This window comes from Aplysia californica, unplaced genomic scaffold (genome assembly GCF_000002075.1).
Source record: "Aplysia californica isolate F4 #8 unplaced genomic scaffold, AplCal3.0 scaffold00424, whole genome shotgun sequence".
NCBI lineage: Eukaryota > Metazoa > Mollusca > Gastropoda > Aplysiida > Aplysiidae > Aplysia > Aplysia californica.
Window position 1 is genome coordinate 247638 of NW_004797694.1, and position 20289 is coordinate 267926.

A 20289-nucleotide genomic window follows, 5' to 3' on the forward strand; every position below is an offset into this window, starting at 1 on the left:
TCTCTCTCTCTCTCTCTCTCTCTCTCTACCTCTCTCTCTCCTCTTCGCTCTCTCTCTCCTCCCCCCCTCTCTCTCACACGAAAGAAGACACGTTTGAATAAATGTGTTGAAAGAAAAATAGAGGAGCATTTTTTGGGGGGGGGGGGATGTGTAGGTTTCTGTATGGAAACTTTACAAACCAATCAATTGCATACATGTGCATTTACATCTCTGGTACTTTCTTTTTCGGGGGAGTAAGATCTTTTTTCTAAACGAGAGATTGGTTTCTTCGATTGTGGGGTGTGTTACTTCTTTTGCTTCTGCTCAGTCCAGTGATAACTGGAAGGGAAACTTGATTCAAACAGTTTGGCCTAGGCTGGCCTTCTTGGGTCAAAGGCCTAGTTAGGTTTGTGAACTATAGAGACACCCGTCCTCCCCAACAAAATCTGGGGACGTGGAATATGTGCGCTGGCCTGATTGGCAGTGACAGAAGACGTGGGAAGTAACTCTCTTTCAACACCTCCTCTGGCGCTGTGAGATGAAGAGAGCTCTTCAGAAAGGAAATCTTGGAAACTGTTATTAGCAGCGCAGGGCGCAGGCAGAGCAGTCTTTGATTGAGCGAAGCTGAAAGTTCTATTGATTGTGTGTAGATCTTATCTCTAGATTCTAGACCTTGCGTCTTGGTTCTTCTCAAAGGTGAATGTGTAATGAATCAAATTGTCTTACGTCTGCGAGAAACTGGGATTGTGCATACTGAAATAGATGCTTCCCAGATCGTACCTTTCAGTTCGATTGCAGTGCTGTGTCAGTGGGTTTTTTTGGGAGACGAAGACCGAGATTTTTTAGTTTTAGTTTCAGACACTATACTTAATCATGATCTCTCTTGTTTGATTGTTGTATAGATTCTTGATCTAGAGATTCTAGATATCTTGAAATCTAGATCTAGTATTGTTTTTGAATCTAGATCTAGATTGACAGGAATAATGGTATTGATTCTTTTAGATTTTAGTCTCCTGCAGTCTTTACAGTTTGACAAATCTGTTTATTAATCTGATGAACATCTTTAATAAACTGACAGAATCTGATCTTCAAGCCCACCAATCATGACCAATGCACCTAGATGATCTAGCGTTGGACACTAGGCCTAGATCTAGTCTCTAAAGGTAGATTAGGAAAGTAAAAGAATTTAAAAGACATTGTCAGTGAGGGTTGGTGTGTGAGGGCTAACCCCTTGTCTTTTGTAATCTTTTGCTGATTGTAGGGGACATTTTGACATGCCGTTAAACGTAGAAGAAGCATCTTTCTGATTGGCTGCTAATTTTAGTAATGTGATGTCATCTGGGATACCCACAGACTATTTTAAGAAGGCTGTGGAGGTACCGCATAGAATGACGTGTTTCCGGTATGTTAATATTACATTTCATAATTCCAGTATTGACATCGTACGAATGTCAACAATTTCCTTTTCTTTGAGAAATTGACGGGTTTGAGCTTCCTAATTTTCCGGTTCACTGCGGCTATTGAATTCATTCTTTGAACGTTACCTCTAGATCTACCGTATGAAAGAGATTCATCATCGGAGCACCGCATCATATTACATTGCCGGTATTCCTGGAAAAACATCGCACCTAAGCGTGGTATCCGGTCGTGCCATCCCGTTGGCTATATATATATTTACATATAGCCTCATGATCGGAGGGGTGTTCCTGTCTGACATCACATAAAATGGCCGCCTTACCTAAAAATAGTTTGCGTCCTTCTACGTTTAATCGCATGTTGACATTTTAATGTCAGTAGTTTGTTATCTTTTTAACACTTTGTGGTCACTTGGCGCCATAGTGCACTGGTGAAAATAAATTATATGTTCCAGTCTCCTGGCACCGTTCTGCGCCAGGTCCGAGAAGTCTGTTGCAGTCATTCTCCTGGCTGGGTGACCAGATGGGTTTTTTTTGTCCTGCTGATTGTGTGGCTGCAAAGTGTAAACAAACTTTGTGGCAACATATATTTTAATTATTTATTTATTTTAATATTGGAATTGGAGAAAAAATATGAGCCTTTTTTCATGATCTTTTATGATTTTGCTTACGAAGTTCCACACTTGAAATTTTGACTTGGAATGCTGTGACATAGAATCTGTGGTGTCTTTTTTTACTTTTTATTCCAATTGTTGTAGAGCTAGAGAAAATGACCATGCATGCACATTGAGCTAAAGGACTTGAGCATTTTGTTGCAATTCACTTTGTTTAAGAGGGCTTTTTCAAAGTCAAAGTAGGGTGTTCTAAGAACTGGAACTTCTACAGTTTAAGATTCAGAGGAGTAAATTATAATTAGTTTTGGGTTGCCCTTGCAGTGGTTTACATGTTAAAGATTATAATAAAACTGTCAAACTCTTACAAGACCTAAGAATCCTCTAATGTGTGTATGGACCTGTCTATTCTAAATTCTTGTCAATTTACTTATCATCAATTTTTTTTCGACAGGTTTAGGACAGATCACTTCCCTCTGATTCCTGTGATTTATTGAAGGACGTTTTAAATTCTGGCTGAAGAGCTGTGCTGGTTATGTTTTCCGGCCAACACACGACTGTCTTCACTCTACTGTTGAGTCAGTGCAAGAACTTGGACACCCACAACACGACTGTCTTCTCTCTACTGTTGTCTACTGTTGAGTCAGTGCAACAACTTGGACAAATGATATCCTTTACGATGGGCAGTTGATTGGTGTCAGACTTCCTGCCTTAGACTAAGGACAGGTACGTTCACACTTCCCAAATATTTTTCTTCCTGATTTTCTGTAGTTTTACTATAAATAAAGGCTTTATATGCCTCACTGGCAAGTCTTTATGTTGGCATTTTTTGGCAAAGACGAAAAGTGTGTTTAAAGAGTTTGAGCTTTGAAAAAATCATTTTCTGAAGCTCAAACTTTTTATACAATAATGCAGTTTTTGTCTCTACTTAAGTTCACTTCCCCAAAGTTTCATGCCCCACTTCATTTGAGTAGCTGAATTATACAACAATATGTCAAGTCTTGTTCTGTTTGATTGTCAACTTGATCATGGGAGAAATATCGCTTTTTTCAAATCAATGAAAATGTTTAAAAAGTTGAATGTAATTTAAGTTCTTGTTTCCTCCTCGGAGTGGAGGAGTAGTACAGAGGAAAAGATAGCAAAATTATTTCGAAGGTCAGTTTAAGACTTTGGGAGGAATTTTGTCTATAATCTCTATACCGTGTGACACTATGTCAGTAGTACTGCCAATTGTCTTTTGCTTACATGACCAGTTTCTCTCTTGGGTGATCTGTAATCAGTAATATGACTTTGTAATTGTTTTTCTTTTTGTAGAGATAAAAAAACTGAAAATTTGTTGAACTGTTTGCAGGTGAAGATCCTCCATCAACCCGACAAGAAGACACAGTTATGGCAGCAGCAAAGACTGAGCCGAAAAAGACGAAGGAGTCTGCTGGGTGAGGAAAACATTTTGTAACAATTGAAAATTCTCACTTATATTGCTTGAAGTACTGAGTTTATTCATCGTCCTTACTTGGTTTGGTTCTGAAGTGTGAACTTTGTTGTCTTTCATTTCTTGTTTGTTGTATTGTATATATAACGTAGTAATAATAAATAATATTTATAGCATTTGAATAGCGCATAACCCCGCTCAACGGCAAGCTTTTTGTGCTTTACACTATATTATTACCCCAGCAGACCATAGAACACTCAGAAACATTCTCAGCTTCTCGGGAAGCATGCAGTGCAAGCAGCTGATTAAGGGCTCAAACACTAACAAACTGAAAGGTCTTTCGCCACTTTATTTGTTATGTAAAAAGTTTTATATGAATATGTTATGGCTCACACAGAATGTGTATTTAGACATTCTGTTTTAGGGGTCGAGTGTTTCTGTTAGGTGAAAGTCAAACTCAGAATAGATTCTTTGTTTCAGGAAAAAAAAGTCTAGAGTTGTTCTTTTCAAGAGTGATGTTGCATTTACCTTTGTTCGGAGTTTCTGGAAGGTTGTAGAGTATTCCGTACGCTCATTGACTCTGTAACATTGATGCTGTTGATCATTTGTCTTCAGATGTGGTCCCAGTTCTTGATGTTTATTGTCAGCTTTGGTTTTCCTCTCACCGCAGATTTAGTGAGCTGGGTGACTTTCCGTCCGTCAATGCCTGGGTGAGAGAGTTGCGTTGGATGACAGAGCTGGAGTGCATGAGCATTCTGCAAGGGAAACCTCTAGATGGCTCGGCGGAGCAGGACAATACCGCCTTCCAGGTTCAGGCTTTTCGAGGTGAGCTGTTGGTGCTGTGGGTGCCCCGTGCGGTGACGTTAACACATCGTCATCTCAGAACCATTTGTGAGGTGTGCTGATAAAATGAGTTACTTCTCGGATCTTATCCCCATGGAAATTGATACTTCTACTTAACAAGTGGAGTTTGTACGATTTGTATGTATGGAATCATAAAAGAAGCGGTAGACTTGAACAAAATAGCATCAATTGGAAATCTATAACTCTGACCCGAGTGTCAATTTTTGGCGGGCATCTCCATTTTAGGTTTCCCAGAAGTAACTTGTTTTGTCAGCACACCTCACATTTTGTCCAAGGTGCACTCTTTACTTAAATACACGTTGGACAAAATAGTTTTGAGGCGATAACATGATCATATTAACATGTTGGATGACCAGGAAGCTTTCTTTGTACATCATTTTCAGGGGCGAAGAAAATTTGAGTAAACAAGGCTGATATTGTTGTGCTTTCTGGCTGTTAGGCATGTTCTTTTCTTGATGTAGTTTTTAATGTCTTATATATTGTGTTCTTCACTTTCACTTGTTAAACAGAGGTGGTTTGCTGTTTTCATTGTTTTGTTTTTATATTTTTGTTGTTTTAAAAGTTTACGCCCCCAAATCGGCACAGTTTAGCTGATTTAGGTGGTGGGATACTTCAACCTTGTCTGTCAAGCCAGTTCAAGTTGAATGGAAAATGTCTTCTCTGTAAACAGAAGGGGATATTAAATAATAACTCCCCCACTCTGGGCTTGAACTCATCTCTCCTGCATGCAGTGAGTAGGACAGAGTCTCACTGTCACATCACAGACGGGGATTGTTTTGATATTAAGGCAATTGCATTTGTTCCAGTTTATATATCTACATTTTGTGTAACAGACTGAAGTAACATCTCAATTGACATCTTTGTTACTTCAGTTCTACATATTTGATTTTTTATTAAAAAGACTGTATAAATACGAGATGCTGCTTCTGCAGAAACAACCCCCCCCCACCCACACACACAAAGAAAGGATGCATTATTTCAGTACAGTAAACACTGGGAGGAATAGTCTCACTGAAAGCAATCAGGGGATAGGTTAACTCTGACTGCCCCATTCATGTATCTGTTCTCGTCCTCCTGACCCAGTTGCAAATATTTCTGTCACAGGGCGCTGCCCTCCCCGAATTCAGTCACATTTTTTTTTTCTGTATTCTATCCAGTTGTCTTTGAAAAAAAAATTCTACATGTTATCTTTTAAAACTTCCTCAAAGAAAAACAATATATTATATAGAATTTTTAAAAATGTCTGCTAAAGAATTGTAACCACGTTCAGTTTTGGCCAGCCCCGAGGAGTCAAGGACTCCAGTATGTATTGGGACAGAGGGAAGGGAGGGCATGAAATAATCTGATGTTGCAAGGGTTAAAAATGCTATTGCCTGTTTATCTGGTGCAGTCGATTCCATAAAATCTTGTTGTAAGATGATTTTTAAAAAAAATAATTTTTTGTCTGTAGATGCTATTGACCGTGTGAAATTTGAGTCGAACAAAATCACAGAAGGATTCAACTCTTTGTTCAAGTGAGTACTCCTTCAGTCACGTTATGTCTTTTTTGTTATTCGACTTTGCTTTGTGATGAGTTTTGGTTGGTGGGTGTTCTAGTGTGGCTTACTGCTTCTTTCCTACCAAATATTTATTATCATTATCTCTCTTCCCTTTTTTTTTGGTTTTTTTTGTTGCTCTCTTGTAACACTTCTAATCTTTGGGACTTATATATGACATTATTGTGTTACAAATGCTGTAAAACTTACACAAACAATAAAAGAAATGAGTTTTTCATTTGTGTCTTCCGATCCCATTTTACATGTGCAGCCGACTTGTGCCTGAGATATAAAATATCTTGAATCTTTAATGGTCAATTGTTTTTCCCTATGTGGTCTGTTTCGCTGTTATTAGCTTTGGTGTGCATTTTGGGATAAGATTAGGTTGAGACTTCTCTATGTGTGTTGTATCTATACGACAGTGGATGTTTGGTGGGTGCTCAGGTGTCATCTGCTGGTTCTTTTTGTGCGTTCGTTTCACCCAAGTGTGTTCTATCCTCTGTGGATGAATGGTTGGTGGGTGCTCTGGTGTAGCTTACTCCTTCCTTCTTGTCAAACATCTATTGTTTTCATCCCTCCTTCTTTTCTTTGTGTGTTACTCTGCTCTCGTAGCAAGTCCAATCTTTGGTACTAAACTTAAATGATCTTGTTTTTTTTGGTTTCTCTTCTATTTGTCTATTATTGTGGTAAACTCCCTGTTCTTGTAATCTTTTTAGACTTTTTATGAGTTGTACATCAAGTCTTGGCAAGTCAAGTACATCTTTTTAAGAGCTATTTTGTATCAGTTCCTTGTAAATAAAAAATATATACAAATGAGTTACATCTTTATCTCCCCTCCTTCCTTTTTTTTGTTTGTTACTCCCTTGTAACACCTCTAATCTTCAGCACTTATATGACCTAATTGTGTTGCTGGTGCCTTAAAAATCTCACCAAAAAAAAATCATTCAAGTTGTCTATCAAGCTTGTGTAAGTTAAGTATAACTTTGTAAAAGCTGTTTGTAAATTGTCACTTTGCGTGTGTGTTGCAGGTGTTTCGACAACAACAAATGGTCCACCCTCAACACAGAGACCATGGGTGTGACCTGCAGCATCCGCAAACTCATCCAGCTGTGCAACTCCCACGTGGCGGAAGTGCCTTCGTTTATACAAGAGGTTTGTCTTATTGTCGTGTCATGTGTAGGAGGATGAGGATGTGCTTTGTTATAGTTGAATTTTTATGAATTCATAATTTTCTTTTCTTTAAAAAAAAATCTTTTCTTTTCTTTTCTTTTTTTTTGTTGTTGTTGTTGTTGTTGCCAAGGAGGAAAAATGGTAAAAGTAAACTTGAGTCCCCCCTCAGTTTGGAACTTACTTGCAAATTGTGTGCTACACTGATTTGATGATGTTGATGCTGCACTCTTGTTCAATGTTTGGAAGGGCTTATCGTCTTTGACTGATTTGAATGCTGCTCTAAAAATTTTAGTTGTCTGTCTGTTTCTATCTCTGTCTCTTTCTCCCCCCCCCCCCCCCCTTTCCCCTAACCACAGTACACACCAAAATAACCTGCCATAATCTCCCCCTTTGTCCCCAGCAACAAGAGGTTGTGATGGGAGAGTCGGCTAAGCTGCTCCAGCATACAGCCAGGTGAGACCTCTTCTTCTTCTCCTTTCTTCTCGTTTTCAATCTAGCCATATGACATGAGGGCTTTCCCTTTTTCGTCAGTATAATTTTGTAGTTACCACTGTATAATTAGATAATGATTTTGTTCTGTTCCTGGATTATTTGATACATTTACTTTATGAGACACAGTTAACTTTAACATGTTAGGGACTAAAAAATGTGTTTGACATATCATAATTTGAGTTAACCGATACGGAAAATTGCAGAGATGTCAATTGGGGAATGGCAAATTGTATGAGTTGTCTGTAATTTCGAGTTTTCTGAATTCATTTTATATTATCTGTGCCGGAATGTATATATATTTTTTGGTTGGGGTTTGTTCTCATAGGCCACTGGTCGTGTGTTACTGCTCATTTTTCTAATGATATATTTAGTCAGTTAGAACATTTTGTCATTTTGCTCTCTCTACTTTTGTTTTTGTGTTTTGATATTTTGTTTTGTCACTACTGAGTCAGTCTCTCCTCTCATTTGATTTATCAAACTGATAAAACAGAACTTGCCTGTATTAGTTGCATTTTCAGATTTAATATTTTGGAAAGAGGCAGATTTTTGTCCTAAGCACAGAATATTTCGTTTTTGAGAGGTACAGTCGTGCTTCTTGCTTATATTTCTTGGCCTGAAAATGGACAAGTGTATTTAGACACAGGAAATGATATAAGTTTTGTTTGTTTGTTTTTTCCCCAGCGCTGCTGATAAGAATGTAGTCCACAAGGTGCCTCTGGTGAATCAGCTGACGTTCCTGGGTCAGTCCTTCAGCCGCCTCGTGGACTCCACCCTGGGATATCTCGTCAAGGTAGTCGTCTCTTCTCACCGTTCGTCTTTGTCACTCGTTAGTTTTCTGTGACATCGGTGTGATTGTTTCCTTTTCGCACTCCTTTTTAGCATTTTGTTCTTGTTGGTTGTGACGTTTTTAGTAAAATTAAGTATGACCGGTGTCTTTGCATTAAAGAAGGACCGGTGTCTTTGCACTAAAGAAGGGCCGATGTCTTCACGCATTATGATGATCACTGCCCACTGTTTCCTGCCCCTGTAAAACATAGCTGCAGCGGCACTGTGACCCCTGTTTGTGGTGACCCTGGATTAACACACTGAGTCAAGCATGTTTTACTTTTACCAACATCTTTTTGTTGCACAAAATGTTGACATTTCTTTGAAGGAGCTCTCTGTCAAGGTTAATGGGTGTATTTTAAGGTGAAGACTAATCAAATTTGATCAAGATGGCTGACTCATATCGGAATGAGGGAATGTATACAATTTAGATTAAAATTCTATACTTTAAGTTGAACAAGCTTTGCAATTGAATATGGTAATTTCCCTGTACTCAGGGAAGCTTGTGTTGCCTCGTATAATTTTTGAGTTGTTTTTTCTTGGATCATGGTATTGAGAACAGTAGCTTGTTTCCCCTCGTCTTTTATCCTTCCTGCCTGGTCTGAAGTATTGATGACCATTATTCTCTGTCTCTCATAGCATGGAAACATAGCACAGTGTCCCAGCTGTTAGAAGTAGAAGTAACTCATTTTGTTAGCACCCTTCGCAAATGTGACTTTGGACAGTGTCTTACCCTGAGCAGTAGAAATGCAAGTCATGACTTTGAAAGAAGTGGTTGTGGAAATTTCTTTGACTTCAAGACTTGAAGACCCAGACAATTTGAGGCAAAGAAAGAGAGAGGAGAAAGGCGAAGATTGGAATAGCCTGGACTTTGCAACTAATGTACACTTGTCCAAAGATTGCTGGTCTTCTTTCAGTTTCGTTGTTCTTTTTGGGCCTTAACGTGGAATGTGGTTGTTCCTTTTTGCTTGATTTGTGATTCCTCACAATAGCACCACAAATCTGCATGAAGTATTTCGTGTTCCAGATTGTCTTCACATCTTCCTGTTTGCCTCATGTCACAAATAAGCACAGTTAAAGTGTAGCATTCTTTCTTGTTTAAAACATGTATCACAGTTTTTTTGTAATGCTGTAATTTACAATGGCTGACATGGGCCAATTTCCTCATTTGCATGTCTGATCATGTATGCATGTGCATGGGATGATTCAAAGCCAGGCACACCCTGAAAGCTGTGTGCATATTTCTGTTGATTTAGGTGTTTATAGATTTTTTCCCGTAAAACTTTCAGTTGTGTTACACTTTTGTTGAAAACCTCAACAATGAAGGCATATTTCTGGGCCTGGGCTCAGAAGTGAGGGGTGTATATAAACGACATTGTGCTAGTGTGCTTTGGTTCCAGTCCTGGTCTCGTCGCCGTTGTCGAGGAGAAAAATGATTGTCTTAGACAGGTGGATGTCTTGGACAGTGTCTTTATAAAATTTTAAAACGCAAGGGGGGAGTAGGAAGTAGTCATTTGTCCAGGTGATTGTCATGGACTGGTGGCTGTCGAAACAGGTTCCACCGCAGTCTTATGAAGAAATTTCTGAATTTTCGTTTGATGCACTGAATGTTACATTTGTGATTTGTTTGTGTTAGAGCTTTCCATGTTATCTTCCTCGTTTAAAGAGGTGACCCCTGTGGTCCACATGTTGATTTCTGTGGTTTCTTGTTCCTGTGGCAGCAAATTGTGAGCATGATGGAGGCGTGCACGAGTGTGTCCTCCCTGCACGTGGTCATCAACAACATCATCACGCTGGGCCTGGAGGGAGAGCACATGTGCTACATGCTGGCGCGGGTAGGTCGCTCAATGAGCTCTCTTTGCTTCTGCTCTGATACTTACTACGCTGGGATCATAATTGAAGAGCTCAGGGGGAAAAGGACAGTAGTCACAAACTGGAAATTGTGAGGGTGTCCTTTTTAGAAGCTTGTGGACTCATAACTTTATATTTGTTTGACTGGTGGTCTATTGTTAAGTGTTGTTGAATGGGAAATCTAACAACAATAATCAACCAACAGTTCAGCAGAAATACAGTTATGAGTCAACGAGTTGGTTCACTCACGATTTCCAGTTTGTGACTACCGTCATTCTTCCCCTGTTGTCTTCAATTGTGGTGTTTGCTCGGATGGTAGGTGTTATGCTATTGTTTTGTGGGGTGAAAGGTCACAGGAATGCTCACCGTTTTCTGTGTTTCTCAGATATGAGGAGCATGCTTTTTTTTCCATTACAAGTACAAGAGGATGATGGCGTTTTGTGAAAAAATTTTAGGAAGGAAAAACAAAAAATTATGATGTGAACTAAGTGTCATGGAGTCAGAGACAGAAGTATTTTACCGTTTCAGCTTATGAAAGTTCTCAAGACAGGAATGAGAATAAACAATATACAACTTAAACGACGTATTAGTTGATAATTATTTCGAGGAACGTTTATATTTCTTTGAGAATGCCATGTTGATCTTTGTATAACATGTCAATTCAGTTACATGTGTTTTAATGTTCATTCTTATTTGATTCGGTGTTTTTGAAGGCTCAGCATGTATTTTAGATGTGTTGTTATAATTATGAACATGGACTGGATTCTTTTGTGTAAGTAGAAACTATGCAGACATGTCATCACCTCAGAACTATTTGTCCAAAGTGTACTTAAGTAAAGAGGGCACTTTGGACAAAATAGTTTTGAGGCGACGATGTTTTGAAGTACTTTGTTCTCTCTCACGGATTTCTTCTTGTGTTTGCCAGGAAGGAGCTGTGAGAAGCCTGGCAGACGTGTGTCGTCGGGAGAACGTGGCCTTCACCCGCTCCAAAGCTCTGAGGGGCCTGGCCACCATCTGCTGCGCCCCGGAGTGTGTCACTGAGCTGGAGAAGGTGGGAGAGTCACTGTGCTGTGTGGGGATGACAAATCATCTGCTGTATTAGAGATACACAGTTCCTTCTTGTAAATGTATATGTGGGGCAGCGTGGTGAAATCAGGCGACCTCCAGGAGCGGTGCTGCTGACTGAAGTGTCTTTAGGCCATTCCCAAAGGGGGGATATTAACATGTTCTTATGCACAGTAGAATTGTAAATGGGCTGATTTATCAATGTCATGCTCATGTTGTGCCCCGATCAACTTTGGGGGAACTCCTGCTTTTTCTTTCCTTATCCTCACTATTGTCATTTTGCTGTACTTCTTTTGTATGTTTGTCACTCTCTTGTGACCCGCTATTTCTGGGGTGCCTTGTTTGTCGAAGCAGACTTTGTGCTGTTGAAGCTAGAGAGGTGAGCAGAGTAAGCCTGATTCCCTGTAAGGACTTCTCTGTTGACATCCACCCCTTGGCGCTCATATGACTTTATGCAGTTGCCACGTTGATGCTCCTCTCTTTTTTTATAAACTGTTTGTCCGGAAACATCACGACTTCATTGACTTCTTGTCGTATCTCCATTTAAGTCACATTTTCACTGTTTGAAAAAATGGAGATACGACAAAAAGGCACTGAGGTCGCAACATGACATTGACAGTTGTCATGTTGATGCACTGTTCTCTACTAACTGTCTCTTCCCCCAGGAATACGGCTTTGACTGTTGCAACTTTGATGCACTATACTCTGTTTATAAACTGTTTGTCCAGGAACATGACATTGACTGCAGTCACGTTGATGCACTGTTCACTACTAACAAACTGTCTCTTCCTCTCGTTGATGCACTGTTCTCTACTAACAAACTGTCTCTTCCTCTCGTTGATGCACTGTTCTCTACTAACGAACTGTCTCTTTCTCACATTGATGCACTGTTCACTACTAACGAACTGTCTCTTCCTCACGTTGATGCTATGTTCTCTACTAACAAACTGTCTCTTCCTCCAGGAACTCAGCTTTCACTGTTGCCACGTTTATGCTCTTCTCTTAATTTATAAACTGTCTCTTGACGTTGATACATTGTCTCCTCCTCCATGAGCATGACATTGACTGTGGCCATGTTGATGCACTGTTCTCCACTAACGAACTGTCTCTTCCTCACGTTGATGCACTGTTCTCCACTAACAAACTGTCTCTTCCTCTCGTTGATGCACTGTTCTCTACTTACAAACTGTCTCTTCCTCACGTTGATGCACTGTTCTCTACTTACAAACTGTCTCTTCCTCACGTTGATGCACTGTTCTCTACTTACAAACTGTCTCTTCCTCTCGTTGGTGCTCTGTTCTCCACTAACAAACCGTCTCTTCCTCTCGTTGGTGCACTGTTCTCCACTAACAAACTCTCTCTTCCTCTCGTTGATGCACTGTTCTCTATTTATAAACTGTCTCCTCCTCCAGGAGCACGGCATTGACCTCCTGCTGGACATTCTGATGGACATGGCGGTGCCCGAGTCGGTGCAGGGCGAGGCGGCCGGGGTCATCGCTCAGATCACGTCCCCGGTGCTGGACCAGAACCACCAGCTGTGCCACCTGGCAGACTGCCTGCAGGTTGTGCTCACCGCTCTGTTAGGTATGACAACCGCTGGCAGTATGTGCCCGTCATCCTACCGTGCACTTAGCGACCTGCGTAGCACCTACCTATCTGCCTCCCGAGATATCGTAAATACTTTATACAGCGACAAAACACAGCTGATAAATACCCTGAAATTCTTTGTCATATCAACAGGCTGAAGGGCTTAGTACCCAGATGGCCGCTGGATAGGAGAAGTAAAGTAAGTATATGCCTGTCATAGAGTGATCATTATAAACTGTCTCTATAAAAGACTATGAGGTCGATGGGAAAACATTTGTCAAACTGTCTGTTGTTCCCATCCTTTGCAAGCAGTGTAATCTATGGTCATCATCATCCGGTGCCTTGCCGACTGGCGTGGGCGATCATGGACCTCCACTTCCATCTGTCTATTTATTGAAGTGTTATGATCCATGATATCATGATAAAAATACTAGATCCAATACAAAACCGAGGACTCCGTCTCGCTCTGGGGGCTTTCCGCACTTCTCCGGTGGAGAGCCTCCAGGCCGAGGCCAACATACCACCACTCTCACTCAGACGCACACAACTCTCACTACAATACGCAGTTAAACAGAGCTCAACACCGGAAAATCCAGCGCACAACAGCATTTTTCAAACAAATCCAGAAACCATAAACAGATTCCAAAACAACGAAAAACTCATCAAACCTTTCGGCCTCAGAATCTTTGAGGACCTCAAAAACTTACACTTTTCCAAACAAGACATCCAACAAATTCTTTTCCCCAACCTCCCTCCGTGGCACCTCACCAAGGCAAAAGTAGATTTACAGCTGACCACACACAACAAAGAAAGCACAAACACCAAAACTTTTAAAGCAGAATACAAAAAACTAATAGATAAATACCCCGGTGCGGAGCTCATCTTCACGGATGGCTCCAAAAAAGACAATGAAGTGGGCGCCGCAGCCCTATCTCCCAACAATACACACCAGAGGAGACTCCATCCTGAAGCCTCCATTTTCACTGCGGAGGCCACTGCCATTGACATGGCACTGGACTCTGTAGAAAATTCTCCTAACAAATCTTTCCTTATCCTTTCTGACTCTCTGTCTTGCATCACCTCACTCACAAACTACACACTCTTACACCCAAAAATAGTTGGGCTACAACAGAAAATTCATACACTATCCGAAACAGGAAAAAACATCATGTTCGCATGGATACCCAGCCATGTGGGCATCCGAGGAAACGAGCAGGTAGACGAACTGGCGAAGAAAGCTTCATCCCTTCTGCTGGGATCAACGACAAACACTCTCCCACAGACTGACTTTAGAAATAAAGTCAAAAAGTACTCCTCCAGTCTGTGGGAGAGCCACTGGGAAAACCAGAAAAATAATAAACTATACGAAATAAAACCCAAACTAAAACAGCGAAATCCTTCGGACCTCTCCAGAAGAGACGAAGTCATTTTTACTCGATTGCGCATCGGACACACGGCCCTGACCCACAAATATCTCCTACAGGGAGATGAGAAGCCGTTCTGTGTCAGATGCAACACAGATTTTACCATTAGACACATTTTAACAGAATGTCTAGACTTTGGAGAGATCCGAAGGAAATATTATAAATGCAAGAAATTGCAGGATATTTTTTCCGTCGTTGTTCCCAGCAGAATTTAAAATTTTATAAAGGCCATTGGCCTTTATGACGAGTTGTAGAGTGAATTTGATATTATTAAAAATTTTTATTGTTACTTAAAAGAGTTGTTTTAAACCACAAATGTATTTACACCGAATTTAAATATTTTAACTTTTTAGCATTTTAAAGTAAATTAGTTAACCAGTCGTGAAGTGAACTTTTGCAAAGGTGAACAACTTGTGTTTCGCGCGCTCATATGACCTTAGCAGTTGCGAGCGCCGTAAAACCTTATACTATTCATACATGATATCATGATCTATGGTAGCAGTCACAAATCTTGCAAGTCTGAAATTCGGTTAGGTTTTATTTTTTTGTCTGAAAAGGTTGCTTGGAATTCCTCTTGTATCAAGTCTTGCAAATCCAAATATATCGAGTGATAATGAAAAAAAACGACATTTGCACCAAATGTGTCTTTGAGCTTCAAATTGGGTTGTAATTCAGGCAGAGTCAGCTCACCAACAATCGTATTGACCATGGCAGTCACAAACCATGAACGTCTGAGATTACGTCTTTCAAGGAAAACTGTGTACAAAAGTCGAGCATGCCACAGAACTGGCAGTACACTACGACTTGGTGATCACATGAATTCTAGAATGATTCCCTCAATTAACTATTTTCATCTGTTTTTGATACTGTTTTGTTGAATGTGTCTGTGGTATGTGTTGCCCCCTGAAATTTTCGGGGGTTTTTTTATATTGCTGGGTTTTTTTTCTTTTTTTCTTTTTTTCTTTAAACCTCTTAGGACCTTTTTATTGCTCAGTTAAACTTGTATAATTCTGTTGTGGAAGGTCCGGTTTAATTTTATCTTTTGTGGTTTTTTCTTTCCCCCCCATGACTAATTCTCTGTGTGTTTAGGTTTTGCAGATAGTGGGAGGGCTACTACTGTAGTTCATACTTCATCTATCCCTCTGGTTCTGTCTGTCTGTCCGTCTTGTATTTTTCATGCACTGAACGACTGTTTTCATGTTGAAGTGCTTCTCATTTCTCAAAGTTTATGCTTTTTATGTGCAAACAAATGTTCGTTTTATCTTGTTTTAGATTTGTGCGAGAGAACAGACGGCCATGAAACATTCCTTTTGTCAGCGGCAGCAATGGCCAACATCACTTTCATCGACTCCTCGGCGTGCACCATGTTGCAGGAGCTGAAGGCACCCCAGCTGTTGGTGAAAGCTTGCATGTGCCGCAAAGCCAAGTCCTTGTTTGCCAAAGACCAAGTGAGTGGATTGTAATGTCGTAATACGATGAATTACTCACTCGCCACAATTGACAATCATGTGGAGATTCAACCTTTACTTCCTTCCAACCCAAGTGACGCTTATTTCCAGCATATATTTTATCGATGAATAACTCCCTCATTTTTATCACTGTACATACAACATTTAGTCTGGGAGATAAATGCACCTTTTAAAAAGGGAAATAGATTTTGGGGGTGTTTGGGAATTTCCAATTTCAGGGGTTCAAGAAAATTGTATTGTTCCTCCTATACCTTGCAGCATGTCACTTGATTGCATGTTGCTCTTGGGGTGTGTTCTTGAGGAGGGGACACAGTAGACTTGGCACAGAGACAGGTGTTGCCCTGTGGTGACCAGGAATGATGTGTTTGTGAAGTTACTTGTTGGGGTCTGCTGTTTGATATTATGTGACGCTAAGTTTATGCATGCATTATAATATAGAAATTGTCGTTGTAGTCTTAATTTTCCTTAGAGGTAAGTAAAAGATGTGTTGTTTTCTTTTTTTCTTTTTCACCCCATTTTCAAGGTGGCTACTATATTAGCTAACATGGCAGCCATTCCTACGTGTCAAGAGAGTGTCCGGTGTTGTGGTGGCCTTGACCTCTTGGTCACCTTCCTCCACCAAAAGCCCTCGCTGGTGTCCAGCACGGCCGAGCGGTCGGCCTGTGAGCGGGTCCAGCAGAAGGCCGCCATTGCTCTGATGCGCTTGTGTCAGGATACCAGACAAACGTACAAGGTCATTCGGCAAAAAGGTACGGAAATTAGCTACAAATATATGATGAGGTCAAAAGAGTTCTTTCAAGATTCGAACACGCCTTGCATGGAGTTCAGTTTGAAATAGAATCTTTTGCTTCAGCTTTATATTTCTTCTTACTCCTTTTTTTTTGGTCTTTCTGCTTGATTTGATTTTTGAACGGAGAAATCGATAACGTCTTATACAAATTGAGCTTGTGCAGTTCTAGAGTCTGTTAGGAATTTAATATTATTTGTACAGTTTGAAAAGAAACAAGTAACGAAGAGTATGAGTGGCGGCGTGAGCATTTTAGATGTAGGTTATTTTTTTGTGTCATTTTCTCTTTTTTGGTCAATACTAAAAGGTTTTTTTAAAGTATCCTAGCCCATTTCAGTAAGACGGGGGGGGGGGGGGGGGGGCCTCTTGGCAGAGCTGTGAAACTACAGAAAAAAAATGTTACTGATTATTTTTTTATATTTTACTCCGTGGTCATGTGCTTCTCATTTATTTGCACACCTCTGATCTCTGAAAATCCAGATTTACAAAGTGATGTGTAAGAATGAAGTGTTTGAAAAACAGGGAATGACACAATTGTGCAGCTGTCAGTTCTGAACCTGTCATTTTTAGTTTCCTGTTCTCCATGTCTCTGTGTCTTAAATGTTTGTGAGAGTGTATATGCGAGTGGTTGTAGGGCGCCACTGGTGGGTCCTTTACTTTCCCTCTATCGTTTTTCTCTGTCTGTCTTACTTTATCCCCAGAACTAAAGGACCGTTATTGTGTCGATGTGCTTCTCCTTACTCAAACAAACAAACAAACGTGAGAGTGTATGCTAACAATGAATATTTCACACACCTTTCTCAGGCATTCCAAGGTTCGTGGAGTTGTGTCGGGAGGCTGAGGCCAGGAACAACAGCGATGCAGTTTTAGTGGCTTGTTTGGTAAGTAACATGCTGGTCTTGTTTTGTGATGAGACATTCATAGGAAACGTAGGCGGGGGCATGGATGTCCTGTTTGTACTTTTTTCAGATTTTGTCATTTGGATTTTGCTATGGGCCATGGCTATTTAACATAAAAATATGAAACTTTTACAGTTAACAGAAGGAAATTTTTCTGCGCGGCCTAGGATAATATTTCCTACATAGCCATCAGTTTGTTTAGTGGTTAGATTAGTACAGTGAGTAATGTTAGTCCAGTTCAAATGACCAACTGTCCAAGACAATCACCTGTGCAAGAGACCAGCTCCCCGAGGCCCTTCCCCTCCCCCTTTCCCCATACTGTACTGACACTGTCCAAGAGGACTACCTGTCTAAGATGATTACTTTTCTCCTTGACAATGGATGATTGTCTTGGACAGCTTTTTAAAAACTTTTTTTTATAGTAGAGGGTTTTACGGCGCTCGCAAGTGCATAAGGTCATATGAGCGCCATTGGACAGCTTTGACTGTATATGTGTATGTTGATATGTGACTGGTTACTGTTCAGTCATTTTGCTTATATAAATAAACTTCTCCTTCATTCTGTTCTTTGTGCTCTCCCCCCCCTACATTCCCTTCCCCTCCTCCCCCCCCACATCCCCCTTCCTACACATCCCCCCCCCCCCCCCCCCCCCCCCCCCCCCTCCCCAGGCTGCCCTGAGAAAAGTGTGTGCCCTGTACGGCCGCGAGGGAATCTCCAGCCTGGACTACCAGCAGCTGGTTCTGCCACAGCTCATGGACTCCTTCCTCATGTGTTCACACACCGACGAGAACTTTGTCTGACGCTCTCATGTGCCAACAATAATGGGTTTTTTTTAGGGGGGTTATTTTATTAATTTTTTGGGGTATATTCTCACAAATTGTTGTGTAATGCTTGTGTAGGGACTTAAACTGGTTTGGAATTGAGCAGGTGAACCAGAACTTGACCAGGCTCATGGGTCATGTAGAATCGGAGGATATGGAGTATAGTCTTGATTACTTGAACCATTTTTTTGTGGGGCTGGTCTGTGGAAAGATGACATCCTGGGACTGGGTCATGGAAAAGGCTGAAGTAGTCTGTTTTGTAGTTGATACTGTCTATCTGAACATGAATGTGAGCATTTATTTAATGATAAGATATTTGCCCAGTTTTCTTGACTTGTTTGATAATTTAGTGACCCTTAACGAGGCTTCTAGCTACACTGGATCTTTGTTTTTGAGCGGGTAGAATTTTGGTTACTCTACATTCAGTGTTATGAGCCAAGTCACGTCTGTGGATGCACTATGAGAGTACTGCCTCTTGGCTTGTGATGTTGGATGTATAAGTACATGTGCATATACGGGAGCTGTTGTGAACGGGTTAATCGACTGATGTATCGGTTCCGACGTCCATGGGGCATTCTTTTGTCGGACCAATGACGTCACCGTCAATGCCTAGAGGGTTGTATTGACACTTAAGACACATTGAATGAAGTTCCCTTAGTATTCAGGCGCAGTTGCTTGTGTGCTTTCAATTTTTTTCCTGTTTGGGCATCACGATCTAGTCGTTAGGATGTTAGATTATTTACAGTAGTAAGATTGTTGGTTTGATCCCCAGTTCGGTTATGTGGGAAGTTTCGCATCTATGGGGGAAAGTAGCAAACACGAATTTGATCAGTTTTACCAGCCGCGTGCGGGTTTACTCTTCATCTCCAGCGAGCCGCTCCAAGTGGCTCGCAGTCGGAATTGCTGTGCCGGTGAGCAGCTGACAGCGGCTCGGGCACATTCCTTTACGACGACTTCGACATCAAATTAGTTTTCACCAATTGCCAAGAACAGGTCTCTTTTATTGGGATTTCTTTCTTTAGATGAAGTACTATCGAAATAGGTTCACTTGTTTTGATTTAATGACCAATTTAGCGACGTTTTGGTCATTTTCAAATTAAGCACCAAAAGCGGGCCTCAGCATAGTGGGTTTACCCCCCCCCCCCCCATGGAGATAAAGAGTTAAAGAAAAGGGGGTTCGAGAAGGGAAATTGTGTGAGTGATAATGTTTGAGCACTTCACAAGCTGCCACTGTGCATGTCTTCCTGAGCGCCAGCTTAGAGGAATATACAATGAAACGGTCAACTCAGTCTGTCCACGAGTCAATCCACCAAAAATCACCCCTACTTAAAAAAAAAAAACCCACCAAAAACCCAGCATGCCAGTGGAATAGGCAGATCATCCTCATTGTTAGGAACAGAACAACCCAAGTTTGTTTTATCCTTTTCAGCCTTTGGGTGCCAACTACACAAACAATTGCCATTTGGATTATTTGGACACATCTTGAGTGCCTGTTGATCCTGCTGTTATCCTCATTCTACCACCATCCATCCCCTTTCCTGAACATTGGCTACTGTCAAATCGGTTTATTTTAATTCAAGACATTATATTTTTTGCTTATGGAAACATTTTTTTTTAATGGAAAAAAAATGTAGTTCTCCAAATTCAAAATCAATCTAAAAATGTTAAAGTTTTGCATTTTTCTTTTTTCACTGACACACTAGAAGGATATCCTATTGAAAGATGATGCATATTGAATAATTGAACGTATATAATAACTGAGAAATACAGAGTCAAGGAAAAAAGAAGAATTGTTCTCAACAGGAACGAAAAAAAGCAAAAAAACACATGTACAAATACATGTCTCTCCCCCACCCACTGTATTGTTATTATTATTATTATTATTATTTTTATTGTTATTATTATTATTATTATTATTATTATTATTTCATTTAGGCAATATCAATACTTGCTGTAAAAAAACATGCAGATTTATAGAAAACTAAAAGAACTATTGTCTTTGAGTGTACAAGGCTCTACAATTAGTTTGGTAGCCTTCATTAGGTTGTTGGGAAGTCATGGGA

General features: G+C 40.5%; 1 protein-coding gene across 2 annotated transcripts; it reads left to right on the forward strand.

The window, feature by feature from the left end:
• The first annotated feature begins 253 nt into the window (after positions 1-253).
• Positions 254-20010, forward strand: LOC101847279 (protein inscuteable homolog). 2 transcript variants are annotated; one of them, XM_005104539.3, is made up of 15 exons: positions 255-675; positions 2460-2731; positions 3357-3441; positions 4108-4262; positions 5752-5815; positions 6865-6988; positions 7407-7459; positions 8180-8288; positions 10045-10158; positions 11100-11225; positions 12652-12823; positions 15523-15698; positions 16243-16468; positions 17311-17387; positions 18074-20010. In XM_005104539.3, exons 3-15 carry the CDS (start codon positions 3395-3397, stop codon positions 18203-18205), a joined length of 1575 nt encoding a protein of 524 aa, XP_005104596.1. In that variant the 5' UTR covers positions 255-675; positions 2460-2731; positions 3357-3394; the 3' UTR covers positions 18206-20010. The 2 variants fall into 2 exon arrangements, with proteins under 2 accessions (XP_035827262.1, XP_005104596.1); XM_035971369.1 differs by lacking the exon at positions 10045-10158 and having other exon boundaries at positions 254-675.
• Positions 20011-20289: the final 279 nt, after the last annotated feature.